At 40.1% G+C, this 20,986-nt stretch overlaps 1 protein-coding gene across 6 annotated transcripts in view; it reads right to left on the reverse strand.

Annotated features, from left to right (window-relative positions):
• The window catches only part of SYNE1 (spectrin repeat containing nuclear envelope protein 1), a 451,782-nt gene that overhangs the window by 39,133 nt on the left and 391,663 nt on the right, over positions 1-20,986 (reverse strand). For 4 of the 6 annotated variants that reach the window (XM_067011034.1, XM_067011031.1, XM_067011032.1 and 1 more), the window contains one exon: positions 5,006-5,168. In XM_067011034.1, coding sequence (XP_066867135.1) covers positions 5,006-5,168 — 163 coding nt within the window. Of the gene's footprint in view, positions 1-5,005; positions 5,171-13,959; positions 14,128-20,986 lie in introns of those variants that run through there. The other 2 variants (XM_067011036.1, XM_067011035.1) reach the window with 2 other exon arrangements.

A 20,986-nucleotide genomic window follows, 5' to 3' on the forward strand; every position in this document is an offset into this window, starting at 1 on the left:
CAGCCAGTCCTCTCACCTTCTAACGTGGTCCTTCCAGTCTCTGTTGTCCAAGGGCTGCTGCAGCCTCACCCTGGGTTCTGGGATTTTCACAATGGTGTCCTGTCTACGGATCGTTGCTTGTTGGTCTTCTTGTGATGGGGACTTAAGTCAGGAAAGGCTTATGCCACTGTCTTGGTGACATCACTCCTCCATATACTTTTTTTTTTTTTTTTTGCGGTACGCGGGCCTCTCACTGTTGTGGCCTCTCGCGTTGCGGAGCACAGGTTCCGGACGCGCGGGCTCAGCTGCCATGGCTCACGGGCCCAGCCGTGGCACGTGGGATCCTCCCGGACCGGGGCTCAAACCCGCGTCCCTTGCATCGGCAGGCGGACTCTCAACCACTGCGCCACCAGGGAAGCCCCTCCATATACTTTTGAATCTCTCTCAGAGGGGAGACTCACAAGGGGAACCACTGTGGGAACCAGCGCTGGCGTGTGAAACCCAGAACTCAGATTGACGGACTGCTGGAGGCTCAGTGTGGACGCCTCTGACGGACCCAGTCGTGGGGGCCCCCCAGTTTGGTGAGATTTACCTCCAGGAGCTTGACCAGCTTAGCACAGTAAACACGGGAGAAAGGTCCCCTTGTGCTGCTCAGAAGTTTTTGTTCAGATCAATGTATAAAATAAGGCTTGAGGGGTCTTATAATTATATAAGTACCCAAATACAGATCACAACTTTAGTCCCAGCTTTAACTTCCATTGGTGATGGCCTCAAATTGTCACATAGTGTCGCTGGATTCATTCTTTTTCATTTATAACACAGAGAAATCTGACAAAACATTCTCTGAAGCCATCTCAAGTCTCTATATATTTCTGCCCAATTAAATCTATAAGAATTAAGTACATTGGCAAGACAGACATACAGAAACTCCACATAGGGAAGCAGAAGACAATGTATTTCTTACCAATTTAATCTGTCCATTTAAATATTTGTCAGTATTTTTCCCTTTTGGAGACAGATTACTATTTATCTGTCTTTTAAAACATGGATCCCCAAATGCTACAATTTTTACAAAATCATGGTCAAACAATTTCCATAAAGGAAACTAGTAAATATGATATGATTAAAATAAAATTTGCTAAGCGCCCACTTTATGCTGGGCAATGTGCTAAGTTCTTTTCTTGTTAACCTTTTACAATAAGACGGGGAGTCATGTACTCATTATTAGCAACCTATATGTAAGGAAGCTGAGGGTTAAGAATTCATTACCTTGCTCTGGTTCACACAGAAAAGTGGTGAGGCCAGGATTGGAATCCAGAAAGTCTTCAATTTTATCTACTGATGTACAGGGGTTTTTTACCTTTAAATTTTGATTAAAAGGCTATATGAACATTTATTAATATATTAAAAAGTCAAAAACTACTACTAAGCTTCCAATGAAGTAGTACCCTTTTCATTTCACTCCTGATTCTTCTCCAGAAACAACCATTTCCATCTCTTGTAGCTCTGTCTTCTGGTTTTTACTTCTGTTTTTCTAAGTAACATGTGTATATTGCTATTTTTTGATTTTTAAATGTTAGACATTACCAGTGCTTCTACAGCAGAGAAGGAATAAACTTCTACACGACTCACGGGGCTCCAATGACTATTTTAACACCTCTTATAGCTAGAGCAATAATCACTTGTTTGCATGATTATTAAAAGTTTTAATACTTTTCACATTTAAGCAACAAAATATGCTATGGTTATATTTCTTCTCTTACATAACTTTTTGTTTTTTCTAAAATCAATAGTTCTCTATCTCTCTCTCTCTCCCTCGCTCTCTTTTTCTCTTTAAAATATGACCCAGCAATCCCACTACTGGGCATATACCCAGAGAAAACCATGATTCAAAAAGATACATGCACCCCAATGTTCACTGCAGCACTATTTACAACAGCCAGGACATGGAAGCAACCTAAATGTTCATCGACAGATGAATGGATAAAGAAGATGTGGCACATGGGTTTCCCTGGTGGCACAGTGGTTGAGAGTCCGCCTGCCAATGCAGGGGACGCGGGTTCATGCCCCGGTCCGGGAAGATCCCATGTGCCGCAGAGCGGCTGGGCCCATTGAGCCATGGCCACTGAGCCTGCGCGTCCAGAGCCTGTGCTCCGCAACGGGAGAGGCCACAATGGTGAGAGGCCCGCGTACCAAAAAAAAAAGAAGATGTGGCACATATATACAATGGAATATTACTCAGCCATAAAAAAGAATGAAATTGGGTCATTTGTAGAGACATGGATGGACCTAGAGACGGTCATACAGAGTGAAGTAAGTCAGAAGAGAAAAACAAATATCGTATATTAACGCATGTATGTAGAATCTGAAAATGTGGGTATGGATGATCTTATTTACAAAGCAGAAATAGAGACACAGATGTAGAGAACCAAAAACGTACGGATACCAGGGTGGAAAAGGGAAGGTGTGGGATGAACTGGTAGATTGGGATTGACAGATATACACTATTGATACTATGTATAAAATAGATAACTAATGAGAATATACTGTATAGCTCAGGGAACTCTACTCTATGCTCTGTGGTGACCTAAATGAGAAGGAAATCCAAAAAGGAGGGGACAGATGTATATGTATAGCTGATTCACTTTGCTGTATAGTATAAACTAACCGAATATTGTAAAGCAACTATACTCCAATAAAAAAAAAATTTATATTGCTAACTGCTATTCTTTCTCTTATGGTGCTAATAAAGCTCCTTCCAGTATGGTTAAGTCCATCAGGTCATCTGGTTCAACTATTTTCTTCCTTGGAAATGTTCCTCTTAGAGCGCCCAGACTCCCTTCTCCTGTCTGGACAGGCTCTTCCTAGGTTGCAGTACCACTGTCATTTGGGACTTTCCTTTACCATCATCCTGGGGACTTCCTTCTCCTGAGTTGAACATTATTTTTCCTCTCATTTCAGTATAAGGAGCATATATCTTTCATTAGCTTCTTGTGAATGTGTGCATAGAAGGTAAATATTTTATATATTAAATGGCAGGTATATTATTCTAAATCATAAAAAATTTTCTCAGCTTTTTTTTTGAAGGCATTCTGCCCTTGTATACTAGCTTCCATCATTGTTTTGGAGAAATCCAACTTTTTCATCTTGGCAGCCTTAAAATCTTCTTTTATCCCCCATGTTCTGAAATTTCATAATAGCTTTGTTTTTCATTTTCCTGGGCACCTGTAGGGTTTGTGTTCTAGAAGTGTGTAAATTTTCAATTTGGGAATTCTTTTTCTGCATTACTACTTTGGTAATTTCTTCCTTTCCACTTTATTTTGGGGGCAGGGGGACTTTTACAGAATAACTGAATGGGATTCTGAAACTCTCGTGTAAATCCTGGCTGCAGCACAAGCCTGGCTAGTGACCTCGTGAGAGGCGATGCTGTGGGGTTTGGCACAGAGCCTTTCACTTAATCCCTCTGTTTTTACCAGAGTGGCTCCAGCACAGATGGCATCCTGTGTCATCGAATCCCAAGTCCCTCTGGATGGCCTTCTCCAGAGAGTCAACAAAACAGAGCTGCCTGACTAGCTGGGCTTAGGGGAAATCTGCTCATCTCACCACTCCTTTCTCAGACTTTCACGCCATCTTCCCTTTAAAGCCCCACAGACATGATAGCTCCACTTCCTGGGTGAGCGTTTTGGGAACTCTGTGGCATGAATCAGCTTTCTCCATCCTCCACTCTGCTAACACCATCACTGTTCATCTGTCTACTTTCCACCTTCCAAATTCTCTCGGATGTCTGGCAGCTCTATCACCTTCTCTTCTGTTCTATTTGCCATCGTGGGTTTTGACCTTTCATTTTATTAGGGTTTTAGTAGTGGCTGCAACTACAGATGCGTACAATCAATTTCCCATACTTAACTAGATACTGTTTTGATTTTCTTACATTTGCTAAATTACGATACTGGTCATTAGCATTTTAACTCTTGTCACATGTAGATATCATTACCATGTTCTCCAGGAGAATGTGGGGAGCTGGAGGCCAACTACAACCCCCAGAGTTAATCATCAGAATTGCAAACATCAGAGAATCCATCAGACGGTTTTAATCTTACAGAAAATTGAAAAATGTCCTGCTAACAAATTCTTAAAAAATAAATGCTAATTTAAACATCCAACACCTAAAAACTGTATTTTAATAACTGTTCTCTTTGTAAAATAAAATACATAAACTATTTCACGGGACTGAAGAAATAGGTCTGTTTATACATTTTTTTTTAAAGTTAAGCAACTTGAATATAATGGCTTAATGCAATGGAAATAACCAGAGCGCAAGCAGAATTTTCAAGGACAATCTAAAAGCATGAAGTAGCAATACTTCTTAGGGGGGATTTATGGTGTTTATTACTGACAGCTGGAGTCTACTGTGCTGAGTAAGAATAAGCAAGGGGAGTGGGAAGTGAAAATCCCTTCTGTATGTATTTTTCAGGGTCACCCTCTTTTGCTTTGCTGGGTTGTATATTGTGCTGTATTTGCTACACACATGAAGATGACATTACAGTATGTGGTCTGCAGGTCATGCGGTCCTCCTTGCAAAACAAAATTATGTTAGACTCTAAAAACTCAAAGTATGCACTGTGATCTTTCTCCAAAGGCTGTATGCAGAAAAAGGAAAAAGGCTCGTTTCTAAGTCCATGATTTTGAGTTAGCGACCCACAAATAAATACACAAAACTGTCAGCACTGTTCTGGATACATTATTGCAGCTCAACCTAACCTACCATCTTAGGATGGCTTCTTGGCAGACCAGTGACATTAACCCTAAGATGGCAGACCTTCTTAAGAGTCAACTTTGTGAGGAGATGGAACCTATTTGCCCCAAACACCTCTCTAGCCAATGCCTTCCCTTTCTCACCAGTCCTGCCCGGCTTCCTCTAGCTTTTCCATCCCAATTCACCATCTCACAATCATGTCTCTCTTCTGGCCAGGAGGACAGATTTTCAAGAACCAATGAACTTTCCTTCCATTGTTTTACGTTTTACCTGCTGCTTGTTAAGCTTTTTCTGTATTTCTTCTGAGTCACAGGAGTCGTAGACGATCGGCTTGGCCAGCTCTGACTCGATGTGGGCCAGCCACGTTCTCAGGCTGCTCATGTTTTTATCCAGCTGCTGTACAGCGACCAGAGTCTCCTTCAGCTTCTTTACCCTGTGGGCAGAGAAGCAGAGACATCAACTGCAGTGAGAGGCTTCACTCACGTTTCCCTCACGAGCAGACGCCAGCGCTGGGTCTAAAGCCAGAGTCCAGCCTGGCGCAGCCACCTACGGGCTGTGTGACTGTGCAGGTGTACACCCCTCCTGGGTCTCTGATTCTTTGTCTATAAAATGGAGATGAAGTAAGAGGGGAATGACAGAGGGTGCCAGTACATGGGAAACATTAAAAAAACATCAACCATGGATATACTCAGCACAGCCATACTCATATAACAGTGATAGAAACCTCATGGTCACCACAGAAATGATTACTTTCACAAATAATGTAATCTATACTACCTGAATTTTGCAAATAATATAATTTATACTACTATGAGGAATAACTGGGGGCTTCCCTGGTGGCGCAGTGGTTGAGCATCCGCCTGCCAATACAGGGGACATGGGTTCGAGCCCTGGTCTGGGAGGATCCCGCGTGCCGCAGAGCAACTGGGCCCGTGAGCCACAGCTACTGAGCCTGCGCATCTGGAGCCTATGCTCCGCAACGGGAGAGGCCGCGATAGTGAGAGGCCCGCACACCGCGATGAAGAGTGGCCCCCGCTCGCCACAACTAGAGAAAGCCCTCGCGCAGAAACGAAGACCCAACACAGCCAAAAATAAATACATAAAAAGAATAACTGGGAGGAAAAAGTTAACCGTTCCAATGGATTGTCACCAAACAGATTACACATCCATGGTTCTAATCATTTCACCCGCTGTGGGATGATTTTCAGCAATATCGTGGCAGAAACTCAGTCAAAAGGAGAAAGCATACTGAAGATAAAACTATCAGTGAGTTATCACATGCACTTAAGCAATTTGAGTTTCAATGATGGCATATCACTTTAAAGGTAACTAAGGACCTGTTGGATTGTAAGTGGCAGATGGCAGGTACCCAATCTTCCACCTGCAGAGCCTAACTCACTATAGTATTCACTACATAGCATGCTTAAAAAATAACGACAAATAACTATTCTCCCATTCTCGCCTGGAAGGAGTAAAAACTCATTCCTTTAAGAATTGTCATTTCTCTAACAATCATCCGTGGACACTTTATATGTAAGATGCCAGAAAGACAAAATAAATCAGATGTGATTATTTTCTTAATGAAATGTATAATCTGACCAGAAATCTGAACATGGAAATAATGAAATATAACAAAGTGTGGTAAGAACTAAACTAAAGAAATGAACGAAGTCTCTGGCTAATAAATAGTGAACAATTCTGTCTGGCCATGTTCAGTAATCATTCATTCATTTACCATTTGTTCACTTCTTTATTCCTCCTACCAACATGTATGGTGCTAGGTGATAGATAAACAGTGACGACTAAAGATTCATCCTTGCCTTTGAGGAGCTTAGATTTTGAGGAAAGAAGGAAAATGAAGAAATGACATGGGAGCTGCATCTTGACAGGTGGATGATACACGCCAAGCAGAACATTTCTGGCCTAGGAAACATAATAAAGAAGAGCAGAGGGCTTCCCTGGTGGCGCAGTGGTTGAGAATCCGCCTGCCGATGCAGGGGACGCGGGTTCGTGCCCCGGTCCGGGAGGATCCCACGTGCCGCGGAGCGGTTGGGCCCGCGAGCCATGGCCGCTGAGCCTGCGCGTCCGGAGCCTGTGCTCCGCAACGGGGGAGGCCACGACAGTGAGAGGCCCGCGTAACGCAAAAAAAAAAAAAAAAAAAAAAAAAAAAAAAAAAAAAAAAAGAAGAGGAGCAGAGATTTTGAAGGTAAATAGTGTCACAATGCCAAGGAGATCTGGAGGGATGGGGGAGAGAAACCGAAAAGAGATAAGAAGTGGTAAGAGGTAAGACTGATGGGTGGATGGGAGTAAGATTATAAAACTCCATAGTGACATGACAATGGATTTGTATGTAGTTTTAAAGATAAATGAGAACTTTCCCAAGATCTATTAGCAGAGGAATGTTAAGATCAGTTTTGATTCTGAGTGGGTTAAGTCTGAGGCAAGGCTGTGGTAAGAGCTCATTCAGGAAGTAAATAGAATAGTCCACGCAGTTTGCATCAGAAGCCTACACTTGGAAACAGTGGGGAGAGAGGTTAGGGGTGGATTGCTAAATTCACGAACCGACATGGCGTGAGGTAGAAGGAGTTAAGGAATGGTGCCTTTTCCAGTTGGGTGACTAGATAGATGTGCTGCCTCAGAGGATACAGGGACAAGGAGCAAGTTCTTGGGATTAATGGTGCATTAAGTTTGGGGTATGATGAGCCTGTGGGATCAGCTAGACATGTATGGAAATATAGTTCTTAGGTCCAGAAGAGATGACTTAGTTTATTGCATTGGTTTACATAGTGTTGGCATAGAGTTGAAGCCCTATGAAAGGATGTGTTTCATCCTGAAAGGGGTTGGACCAAGAAGAATGAGTTTTAAAAGGTTAAAGAAGGAGGAATCACAGTTGAAGAAAAAATAATCAGAAAGGAAGGAGGTGAAGCAGGGAAGTGTAGCATAAAACTAAAGGCAGGAAATGTTTCAAGAAAGAATTGGTGGTGGGTGGGGGATAAGACTGATGGTATTTTAAGGTACAAAGTTGCAACAAGTAGTAAATAAGCCCTAGAGATCTAATGCACAGTAAAATGAATATAAACAACAATACTGTACTCTAATTTTGTAATATGATAAATATCGCTACAATGGCAATCATATTACATTATATCAATGTATCAAAGTAACAAGTTGTACCCCTTAACACAAGCTGTACCCCTTGACACAGTGTTGTGTGTCAAATACATTCAATTAAAATAATTTTTAAAAAGAAGAAAGTGTTGGTCAGAGTGTGAATTGAATGCCTTCTTCATTAGATTTCACCTGGTTTGCCTCACATAAATGCAGATTCTTAGACCCCAAACCAGTCCTATTGAGTCAGAACCTCTGGGGATGCGGCCAGGGAATTTACACTTAACAAGCACTCCAAGTAAGCCCTCGGCATGCTTAAGTTTGGAATCATGGGTCTACTTTGTCAAAGGCAGAGCAAGGTAGTTGATGAGGCCTAAAAAGAGCCATTCATTAGAAGAAGTCTGCTGACCCTAAGTGAAGAGTTCAGCAAGGGCTATGGAAACAGAAAACAGGGCATATTTGAGAGAAATACACTTATGATAAAAGAGGATTGTTAATTATTTTTAAAAAGTAGGCAGCCAAGGTAAGTAAATACCATATGAATCCTGTAGAATAATCTGGCTACAATAAAATATTGATTTTTTTTGTTTGTTTTGTTTAATGCAGTTTAATGTTTTGGAATCACTTTAGAATGTTTTTAGGCAGAGAAAAAGGAACTCACGAGGAAGGAGCCAAAGACAGAAGAAAAAGGAGAGAAATTACAGATGAGTACAGATGATGGAGGGAGGATGCTCAGGAGGCAGGATCAAGCACATAGAGCAGGGATAGATAAATTAGATTTGAAAAGTTATTTCCCAGTGAGGGCAGGATGTCAGCAGGAATTTGGGAGGGACACAGATAGTACTTCTCAACTCTATTATTACCAAGTAATAGTAGCAAAAATCGACTATTGGGTCCCTGTTGAGGGCCTCACATGGCTGACTGGATATATGTACATAGATGGGTCTAAAACGAAAGGTGATGTGGAGGAGGAGAACATGATCAATGATTTCTGGTACAACCCTTATTTAAAATTCAATTCTGCTTTTAGACCGTAAGTTTTTTTTATACTTTTGACCTTTTGGTTCAGGAAATGTGGTCACCTTACTGACACTGCTCCTGATAGAAATGAATGGCAGATAAGCAAAATATCTCCATCTCCGAGGTGTCAACTTGGTTCAACTTCAGACTATACTACAAAGCTATAGTAATCAAGACAGTATGGTACTGGCACACACACAAAATATAGATCAATGGAACAGGATAGAAAGCGAGATAAACCCACGCACATATGGTCACCTTATCTTTGATACAGGAGGCAAATATAAAATGGAGAAAAGACGCCTCTTCAATAAGTGGTGCTGGAAAAACTGGACAGCTACATGGAAAAGAATGAAATTAGAACACTCCCTAACACCATACACGAAAATAAACTCAAAATGGATTAAAGACCTAAATGTAAGGCCAGACACTATCAAATTCTTAGAGGAAAACATAGGCAGAACACTCTATGACATACATCACAGCAAGATCCGTTTTGACCCACCTACTAGGGAAATGGAAATAAAAACAAAAATAAACAAATGGGACCTAATGAAACTTAAAAGCTTTTGCAAAGCAAAGGAAACCATAAACAAGACCACAAGACAACCCTCAGAATGGGAGAAAATATTTATAAATGAAGTAACTGACAAAGGATTAATCTCTAAAATTTACAAGCAGCTCATGCAGCTCAATATCAAAAAAACAAACAATCCAATCCAAAAATGGGCAGAAGACCTACATAGACATTTCTCCAAAGAAAATATACAGATTGTCAACAAACACATAAAAGAATGCTCAACATCATTAATCATTAGAGAAATGCAAATCAAAACTACAATGTGATATCATCTCACACCGGTCAGAATGGCCATCATCAAAAAATCTACAAACAATAAATGCTGGAGAGGGTGTCGAGAAAAGGGAACCCTCACACACTGTTGGTGGGAATGTAAATTGATACAGCCACTATGGCGAACAGTATGGAGGTTCCTTCAAAAACTACAAATAGAACTACCATACGGCCCAGCAATCCCACTACTGGGCATATACCCTGAGAAAACCATAATTCAAAAAGAATCATGTACCACAATGTTCATTGCAGCTCTACTTACAATAGACAGGACATGGAAGCAACCTAAGTGTCCATTGATAGATGAATGGATAAAGAAGATGTGGCACATATATACAATGGAATATTATTCAGCCATAAAAAGAAACGAAATTGAGTTATTTGTAATGAGGTGGATGGACCTAGAGTCTGTCATACAGAGTGAAGTAAGTCAGAAAGAGAAAAACAAATACCATAATGCTAACACATATATATGGAATCTAAAAAAAAAAAAAAAATGGTCATGAAGAACCTAGGGGCAAGATGGGGAAAAAGATGCAGACCTACTAGAAAATGGACTTGAGGACATGGGGAGGGGGAAGGGGAAGCTGTGATGAGGTGAGAGAGTGGCATGGACATATATACACTACCAAATGTAAAATAGATAGCTAGCAGGAAGCAGTAGCGTAGCACAGGGAGATCAGCTAGGTGCCTTGTGACCAGCTAGAGGGGTGGGATAGGGAGGGTGGGAGGGAGGGAGATGCAAGAGGGAAGAGATATGGGGATATATGCATATGTATAACGGATTCACTTTGTTCTAAAGCAGAAACTAACACACCATTGTAAAGCAATTATACTCCAATAAAAATGTTAAGAAAAAAATATAAAATAAAATAAAATTGTGAGGAAAAAAAAATCTAAGGATGTGACAGGGACTTCCCTGGCAGTCCAGTGGTTAAACTCTGAGCTTCCACTGCAGGGGGCACAGGTTGGATTCCCTGGTGGAGGAACTACGATCCCACATGCTGCGCAGTGCAGCCAAGAAACAAAACACAACACAACAAAACAAAAACCCCCAAACTCTAAGGATGTGATATATTTCAAGGCAGCGATCTGCAACAGAATGTTCTCCAAGACAGACAACTTGCACTCAGAATCACCTACTATTTCTCAACTCTGTTACTTCCAGATAATAAAGAAGTGATTCTCAAGCTAGGACCAGTACTGGATCACTTAGGGGTGCTTTCCATCCACACGTGTCACTGCTACCTCTCTTCCCACCTTCTCCCCGCCCTCTGTGCCTCCCCAGATGACTATGATAGGCTTCTCTGGTCAGGAGCCACCTCTCTGAAGAAACTGTCTCATAACCAAAGTATTTTGAGAATTTTTAGTCATTTTTAATTGCTTAAAATGGATATCATCACTTCTATTACAGTTTCTGTAAATCAAAGTTTCTCTCTCAAATGAAAATCTAGTCACGACACCATCACTTTTCCTCTGTCATACAAATGCTTAAAAGTATTTTCACGATGGTCGGTTCTTGATAATAATATCTGTATTTCATTAATTATAATAAAAATCCCTATATTTGATCAGTGTATAAAGGCATGCTGAGGTGCATTACCTTACATTGTTTTAAAAAGTGTGTATTTAAAAAATTATGTTCATGTTCCCCAATATATAGGATTGATAGGGAACAGAAAACATGCCTTGCAATATGTTTATCATAATTCATAATTCCATTCAAGATAATACTTTTCTAATTAGCTTTATAAGTACAATTTGTACTCTGTCTCTAGGGCATTTCAAAGCATTAGCCTTGAAAAATAATTCCAAGAACTGTTACATACAGCCCACTCACATTTCTCTCATGTGTCAGACAAAATTCACTTGAGCGTCAGTCAGTGAATGACAGTTTTCGAGCAGCTACTGGGTATAAAGTTCGGGGTACATATTCTACCAACGACCATGGTATGGGCTTAGGATTTAACATGACCCTGGCCATCCTGCTTTAGTGTCCCAGATGGAAAGGACAGTCTACAGTCAATAAACCCACTGGAACAGGACTGAAGAATGGCTCACTGCACTGGTGTCCGTCTTGGTTTTACTCCAAAAAGAAAACGTCCTCTCAGGAACCTCTCCCACTTGACCAGCTTCCTGTCTTCAGGTCTGATAGGATCTGAATGCTGACTATGCTTTGGGTTGGGTTTTTTAAAGAAAACTCATAACATCATCAGGGTTTTGTGTGGACCTAGAGGCTGGGAGGGTACTTCACTCAGTGCCTGCTTCCTTCTTACCCTTGTTCGAACTTCCTAGTATTTATGCTCACCTTCCTCCTCCTCATGGGAAGTTCCCTGGAAAGCTGGAACTGTGAATTTCCACCTCGGGTTTTCCCTTTCCACTTTTGGTTGCCAGACTAGGCTTGTTGCCTTGCACAAAGTTGGGTACTATTTAAATGCCTGCTAAACACTAATAATTAGTGTTCTAACTAAAATATTGCTTATTTTGTTAACATATTTTAATTTATTTGATATTAAATGTATACTTAAATTTTCCTCTAGGTCCAACATCTGCAACTGATCTATTTGCTAAGGACTAAAATTCATTCATTTTCTTGGTTCAAAATTCACTGACAAAAATGATCAAAAGATCCAAAGCACAAAGGGATATAAGTAAACACTGTTCCATTGGATATTGTCTACAGAAGCCAAATATTTTACTGGATTAGTAATCGTGTATAACATTGAAGGAATTCCAATAGTCAGAGCAGTTAGTGCACTATGTCAAGGGCATCGTGATGTGGAAATGCTTGTTCATACAGTCTATTAGGGGCAAGTTCCTCTTTCAAATGAACGTGTAAATCTTAGTAAAGTCAAGGAGGGTGAACGCTTAAGTGGTTCTCCTTTCTCATTTTTTAAACAATGTATTTGACTACAAATAGCAAAATACGTTGTGTGTGTGTTGTGGAGGAGTGGATGTGAACTGAGAAAGGTGTGGGATAAGGCCCCCATATATCATCCTTGAGCTATTAAACTTGGTATTTGCAGGATGAGGATCATTCTTTTTTAAGAGAAATGTCCCACATTGTTTTTTCATCATTTCTTTAAAGGAAATCCTTGGGTGAAGCATCACAATAGTTTTATTTATCACTGTAAGAAGTTTGAGCAACACTCCTTTTGGTAGCATACAGAGTTATAATTCAAAACAGGTGTTTACAGATGTCACATGTCCGGGTAAGTTTAGCAAGCCCAGTGAATCTGTAAGTCCCTGCACTCTGGTTCCCCTTTCAGAGTCCACTGTGTTTCCTGCACACTTGACCTTTCTTGACAAGGATTCTACTATGAAATCCAGTTGTCCAGCTTCTTAATATTGTCACATGAATACGTACATATACACATATATATCTACATATTTCATATATATATCTCACTACTTTCCTTCAAACAAATTTAGTAGATCCATAAACCAAAACAAAAAATTTCATATTCTCAATATAAAAGAACCAAAAGTACCATTAATAAATTCGATTCATCAGTAGGGATTTGTTTGGAGGATGTTATGGTATAAGAAAAATATTTTTAAAAAACAAAATGAAAATCCCTGATGTAATGTGATTCTAACTGAAAAAAAGTCATGAAGTAAACATCTGTATAATGCACTAATTGCCATTTTAGACATAACCTTCTATATTTTGCACATACTATTGAAAACCTTTATACTAGTCAGCGACCAAAACCTACTGACATACATAAAGCAGAAACAACCTTCTCTCACACACAAAACCCTCCAGGCCCCTGAAACATGAGTAGATTTTTATTTATTAAAGGGAACGCTTTCAGCTACAAAGCTGTGAACTCGCCATGACTGAATTTCAGTTTCAGCAGGAGCCCCCATCCTTTCTTTAAATAGCACATGACGGACTAACAGGATATTTCGACTGAATCTTTTTCTGAATCTCTTTCCTGTGTCTCAGGCTCTCTACTGTAACCATGCTCTTTGTATGATGCATCCAGTACCAAGACAAGTAGATACTGAACCATAACAAAGTCCATTAACCTTTTCATCCAGCTCCGCAGGCCTAGTAGGAGACAAGAAAACAGACCAACAGGTAGCTCTGAGGGGGTCCACGGCCAACGACCTCCTCACACCAGTCACATCCACTTAACACTGGCCAACACAATTATGGATTAAAGCTCCAGCATCCATCCTATAACCCCCATGTACCATGAAAGCTATGCCCAAGGGAAGAAACTCAAGGAGATGCCTGCCTTGTGACACTGCAGTTACAATCGGGGAGGTCTGCGTCCACACAGCCGTCCTCTGCCATCCTCAGGGCACACGGATCTTCCGCTACCACCATGAAGTTTCCACTTGCAAAAGTCAGGTTTGCAGAGCAAAAGGCTAAATCCTGCGTGGGGATGAAAGTTCCCCCAGTCTGTATGGAAGTATGAAATTGCTCACTCCAGACAAATGTTGGTAAGTCTCTGCCTGACAATATGACACTGAGCACTGAGTGACAAGTGGTCATGTTTCTAAATAAAACCTACATTCATTAACATGTGCCAGGCTTGATCTCCTGGAATGTAGGCCACGAGTGTAAGAAGGGAAAAGGCTCAGGGTAATCTGCTAGGAGGGGGAGGCTCCAGGTCTAAAGAAAGAAGGGTATCAAAAATAAGACCGGCTGCAGACACTCTGCCATTCTGGAAGGATCTTCGACTTTTCCCGCAGGCAGTTTAAGTTGGAAAAGATATTTGCAAAGATAAATGTACCAAATGCGAACAAGCAAAACCTCTACAAGTACGGCGGCAAACTGTAGTAGCAAAAAGGAGCAGCTGCTTTTTTTCTTCAGTCTGATTTGCCAGTTAAGTGGTGTTAAGTAGGAGTTGTAGGGGCTGTTTGGGAAGATGGCATGGACACGATAATTCTGTGGGAAAGTGCTTGCTCTTCACCTTTAAATAGACTATTTGAACATGAAAAGTAATGAAGAAATACTATTCTCCCCTTACATAAACCTTTGTCCTTTTAAAAATAATGATATAAAGTGACAAAAATAAGATGTTCATTTTAAGGTAATTTTTAAAAGGATCTGTTCATTTGCTTGGTGGAATCTCAGATAACTTTTTTTTCTTTTGTGAATTTCAAGAGTTTCTAAATTTTCTGCACTGACTCTATATAAGTTTCATAATTTAAGCTTTTAAAGAAAATAAGCTCCCAAATTACTCATTACTGGTAATTTAATAAAAAAAATGACTAAAGCTGTCTGCTTTAAATCCTTTTTGGATTTTAACATACATACACACAAATAAATTACAAATAAATAAATAGATAATGAACATTTGCCAAGTTTTTTGTTTTTAAAGGCCAATATGATGAATTGCAACTAAAATAAAACAAAGCAGTTGGTTCTGGTTGTGTGAGTTGACTGCTTTTAAAATAGTAATACATTTTCTTCATAAAAGAAACAAACCTGAATTTTACATTTAAAAAATTCCAGAAAACTTGGTTATAAATAAAATTACTTTAAAAATCCTGCTACTTAAAGATATACTATTGTGAATTCTTTATAAAACAATCACTCCACTGATATATTATTTTTATCAGGAATGTAAATATGTACATTTGGTTAAAGGAATATATTGGTCATAATTCCATAACAGTAGACAAATTTGTTTTTTCTTAATTATGACTAACATTTAAAAAACTTAGATCTTTAAAAATTTTTACTGTCATTATTTCCTTAGTTTAATTCCCTTTTACTTTATATAGTTTTTCCCATGGGTTAATTTTTTTTCCATGTTTATTATGCTTAGCACAATATATTTATTCTAATGAATTAAACATAAGGCAAGGCTTTAAAGACACAATTACTGTAGTACCCAAAAAGTGGCAAAAATGTCAATTTCCATCAATAGGGAAAATACTGGATAAATCACACTGTATAAATGGAATGTGGAATGTTCTATGGAATGAACTGTGGAATGCTCTGAAATCAGTTATACATATACATATGTTCCCATATCTCTTCCCTCTTGCGTCACCCTCCCTCCCACCCTCCCTATCCCACCCCTCTAGGTGGTCACAAAGCACAGAGGTGAACTCCCTGTGCTATGCGGCAGCTCCCCACTAGCTATCTAATTTACTTTTGGTAGTGTGTATATGTCCCTGCACTCTCTCACTTCATCACAGCTTACCCTTCCCCCTCTCCATATCCTCAAGTCCATGCTCTAGTAGGTCTGTGTTTTATTCCCGTCCTACCACTAAGAATGAGACTGGCACATAATAGCATTTTATAGTATACATGGTCCTTTCCCCTATATTGTCTCATTGGAGATGTGGCAGTTGTTTTAATGAACACTTTGCAAAAGAGGAATATAGGGCTCAGAGAGGTTATACAGTTAAGCTGTAGGTCACACAGCTGGAACAAGGTGAACTAAACCTAGGACGTTTGATTAGGTCTTGGTCATTTCCTTGCTTGCTGCATCAAAGAATCCCTGATCCTGGCTTGACTTTTCTGAATGGATCACCATGAGGTAATACCAGCCACAAATTCCAAGAATTAAGTTTTCTTTTTCCTCTAGTTTGGGCAGAACTCCCATTAGACTGAAACCCCTTCTGAGGGCAGCTGCTACAACTTTGCAAAGCCTTCCTTGTACCGCCCAAGCCTCTGAACTCCCTCCGGGATGACAGCTGACATTTGTTGACTGAGTACTTCACTGGGCTAAGTGGTTTGCAGGTACCACCTCGTTCAATCCTCCCGATGACCTGTTACACTGCGTAACTGAGCACCGAGAAGGTAAGTCATTTGCCAAACATCACAGTGTAGGTGAAGCAGAAACACCTTATAATTCAGGCAAAAGCCCTAAGCCCAGGCTCTGCCATATTCTTATCTGTACGTAGGGCACATTTCAAACACTATGTCTCAGATTGAGAAACTCAACAAATACTGGAGTGACAGTTATATGCAAAGAACTATGTTAGGTTCTGGGATTACTGTGGTGATCAAGTTAGATACTCACATTTCAATAGAGGAAAGAAACTTTAAACAATCTATCACACGAGATATTTATCATAATCAAGAGAAATGCTATGGACTCTGTACAGAAAGCCTACTGAGCAGATAAGAAGAATCTAATCTAAACTAGAGAAAAGGAGGAGCATGAAGAAGAATTAGGGGCTGGCCTGGCCAGACAGAGGAGAGAGAGTAGGAAGAAGTAACAGAAAGGTGAAGGCCCTGGGGTGAGGAACCACATGTACCCTCACTGTATCTTTTACCCTTATTTGATTGGGAACCATTTTCTTTTTCATCTTTACATCCCAGAGGCGTGTCTGCAAACTATGTCTGGCCACCTGTTTTGGTAATAAAATGTTACTGGAACCAGTTACGCTTCTCTACACACTGTCTAAGGCTGCTTTTGTGATTCAGTGGCAGAGGGCTTTGTCAGGGACTGTTCAGCCCACAAAGCCTAGATTATTTACCATGTGGCCCCAAGCAGACAGTTTGCCAGCTTCTGTCCTGTAACAACATGCAGAGGAAGTACTTCATAAGCAGGAGGCATGCCATAGCTTTAAAAAATTATATTTGTTTTTACTTCTATACAGTGTTTAAGGGAATTATAATTAAAACACAGATTAAAAACAACCAGTCATAAGGGACCACATATAGTGTGAGAGCGTGTATATGAACTGTCCGGAATAGGTAAATCTAAACAGGCGGGAAGTGGATTAGTAGTTGCCTGGGACTGGAGGAAAAGGAGGGAGGGCAGAAAGGAAAAAAGGGGTTAAAGTTTTTATTTGGGGGTGACGAAAATGTTTTAAAATTGATTATGATGATGGATGCACAGCTCTGTAAATATACTAAAAATCACCGAATTGTATACTTTTGATATATGAGTTGTATGGTATGTGAATTGTATCTCAATAAAGCTATTATTAAAAAAAAAAGAACCAAATCACTAATGTGTGCTTTGTTTTTGGTGATGGGTATTTAGGTTTGGTAGAGGAAAGAATACCCTTATATTAGAGAGTCCAGTTAACTAAAAAAAAGTCATTACACCAGGGCAAGCAACTTGAGTCTGACGTTCCTAGATACCAAGATGGGAGATGTAATGTATTCTCTATTATTAGAAGCTCTGAACTATTGATGCTAAAAGACATTTTCTGTTAGTGCTAGGTGCTGGAAAAATTGCCATGTGGGTTTCTGCATAAGGTCCACTGATAAAATGAGAGCTTAGAGTCCTTGAAGACAGTTTTACAGAAATTACAGTTACACCAATTTTTTTTACATAAATTACAGTTACAGTCAAATTATGTTGACTCTTAATGAAAGCTGAAGGCTCAGAAATGCTTTTAATTATCTGGGCCAGCACTGATCAACAGAACTTTCTGAGATGATCAAAGTGTTCTGTGTCTGCAGTATCCAATAAGGTAAACAGTATCTTCGTGTGGTCATTAAGCATTGGAAATGTGCCTGGTGCAACTGACTGTAATTAAAATTAAATTCTAATTTAATTGGGGGCTTCCCTGGTGGCTCAGTGGTTAAGAATCCGCCTGCCAATGCAGGGGACACCCGTTCGATCCCTGGTCCGAGAAGATCCCACATGCCGCGGAGCAACTGAGCCTGTGCACCACAACTACTGAGCGTGCGCTCTTAGAGCCCGAGAGCCACAACTATTGAGCACATGTGCCACAACTACTGAAGCCCACGTGCCTAGAGCCCGTGCTGTGCAACAAGAGAAGCCACCACAATGAGAAGCCCGCGCACCGCACCGCGATGAAGAGTAGCCCCCGCTCGCTGCAACTAGAGAAAGCCGGTGCGCAGCAACGAAACCCAACACAGCCAAAAATAAATACATAAAATAAAATAAAAATAAAAAATAAAATCAGATTGTTAAAAAAAAATTCTAATTTAATTGTATTCTATTTCCACTCATTTAAGTTACCACATGTAGCTAGTGACGGCTATATTGAAGTGAGTAAGTCTAGAAAGTATACTATAACATTAGCCATTGAGCCCTAAAAATAACGGAGCAAATTTTTTTGTTATCCTAAAAAGCTGACAATGCCTGGTGACAGTCAGTGTAAACATTCAAAGCAAAACATATCTACTTTGTACTTAGAATGGTCTAAGCTAATCCACTAGTAATAGGAATCTGACTCAAAGTTATGCATTCTATTTGTATATAACAGGTTATTATCAGTGAATCTTTTTTCCTTTTTCCATCTTTCTGTTAGCTGGGAAGCTGTTCACCTGAAAATATGATCATCTTCAAAAATAACCTCTCCATTCCCAAGAGCATCAAAACAACATAAAAATATCCAAAGGCATAAGTTACGTTCTGCTTCAATTAATCAACGTTCAAAAAATTTGGAAGAGGGAAGAGTAGTGAAGGAGACTGAATCATAGAAACTTAGTATTTCAGCTGGCAGGTCATAGTTGAAGATGGGTGTGGAAGACAGTCATCTTGCCTGTGCACTAGCACAGGCAGTAAACCGAAAAGTGGAAAGCAAATGTGACGGCTGAGTGTCATTTAGGAGAGGCTTCAAGGAACTATGAATCCAGTGTGGCATTAAACCTCAGGACAAGTAAGTGGTCAAAATGTCATCTGGTCTACGTCGGAAGGAGACAATTAGAAATGGACAATATATATATTACATCTGTGTATGATGAGATACTACAAAGGTAGGAACATATGAGCATTTTAGTGACTAAAATGCAAGCCTGTGTGCCCTATATTTAATTGATTCAAATTTACTAACGTGTCTTTGGAAAAATAAACTAAATAACACGTAGAAAATTCTTGATCGAAAAACGAGATAGAAAAGTCACAAATCACCTTGACTTTGGGGAGTATACACCTAACTCATTGTATGTAATGCTGGCTACCAGCTGGGCACACACCAAACTAGCTGCTTGTGGTTAAATTAAATTAAATTTAAGACATTTTGACTTCATGCAACCCCATTTTCCACACCGCTGAACCAACTAAAAATGAGAAAAGTATATTAACTAGTTCAACTGGATTACATGGAACTGAAAGCCAATCCATGAGTCATAATCTGACTGAAAAAAATCCAGGGATGTTTACCAAGGGGGCAGCTTCCCTAAGAAGGGTATTTATAGCACAAAGGGCTTCAGTTCCTCCCTCTGAAATAAGATTTGGTTATCAGTGTCTGAGAAGTGAGGCTAAAGACAGCACTGGGGTTCTAAAATCTACCAATGCCTAAATACTTACAGTAGTTTAAGCTGCACCGTTAAGTTTCCATCTCTTTATAGTACTTTTACTAAGGCATTTAGCACATCATTTTACTTGATTTCTTCACATGTCTAAATTCCCACTATGGGGCTTCCCTGGTGGCGCAGTGGTTGAGAGTCCGCCTGCCGATGCAGGGGACACGGGTTCGTGCCCTGGTCCGGGAAGATCCCACATGCCACGCTGGGCCCATGAGCCATGGCCGCTGAGCCTGCGCATCCGGAGCCTGTGCTCCGCAGCGGGAGAGGCCACAACAGTGAGAGGCCCGCATACCGCAAAAAAATAAAAATAAAAATAAAAATAAATTCCCACTATGAACTCCTTGAAGAAAGGGCTTCAGTCTTTGTACCTCCTATATCTCTCATAGTCGCTGTCAGTACTTCACAAAGGACTGGAAATTAGATTGTAGGAATAAATAACAGAACCTAACTTCCTTTTAATTGCATTCTCTAGAACAGGGACAAAGAAGTCATAAGCTTGGCAGGTAGGAGCATGTAGTATTCTAGGGCATGGGCTGTAGAGTCAGAGAATACAGACTCTGCCACTCAGCATGTGCATGACCAGGGGCAAGCCTGAGCCTCTGCATTCCGCATCTGGAAAATGGGTATAATAATAATACCCACCTCAAAGAATGCTGCGAACAGCACACGAGAAGATGTACATGAAGTCTTTAGCACGGTCATTGCTAACAAACTAAGGGTTTAGTAAATGTTAGCTATTATAATACTACCGTTAAACATTTAAAAACTTGGTAAACATTTATTCCATTTTTGTTTCATTCTCACTAAAACAAATTATAATCTCACCTTCTTAAATGAGACCCTCTTTGATAACTCCCTTATAGAAAAAGAAATGTACTAAATGTTTTTAAAATCAACACATGGACTTGCCATGCCCATTTGAAGTCTTTGTGGGCATACGGTATTCAAAAGGCACTATTTCATGTCCACCTTCATGAAGCATGGCCAAGGAAAATAATCCGGATTTTTAAAAAAGTGTCTTTTGGGATAGCTCCCAAATGGCTGTGAATCAGAAGCATGT

The sequence above is a fragment of the Kogia breviceps genome, chromosome 13, assembly GCF_026419965.1.
Source record: "Kogia breviceps isolate mKogBre1 chromosome 13, mKogBre1 haplotype 1, whole genome shotgun sequence".
NCBI lineage: Eukaryota > Metazoa > Chordata > Mammalia > Artiodactyla > Physeteridae > Kogia > Kogia breviceps.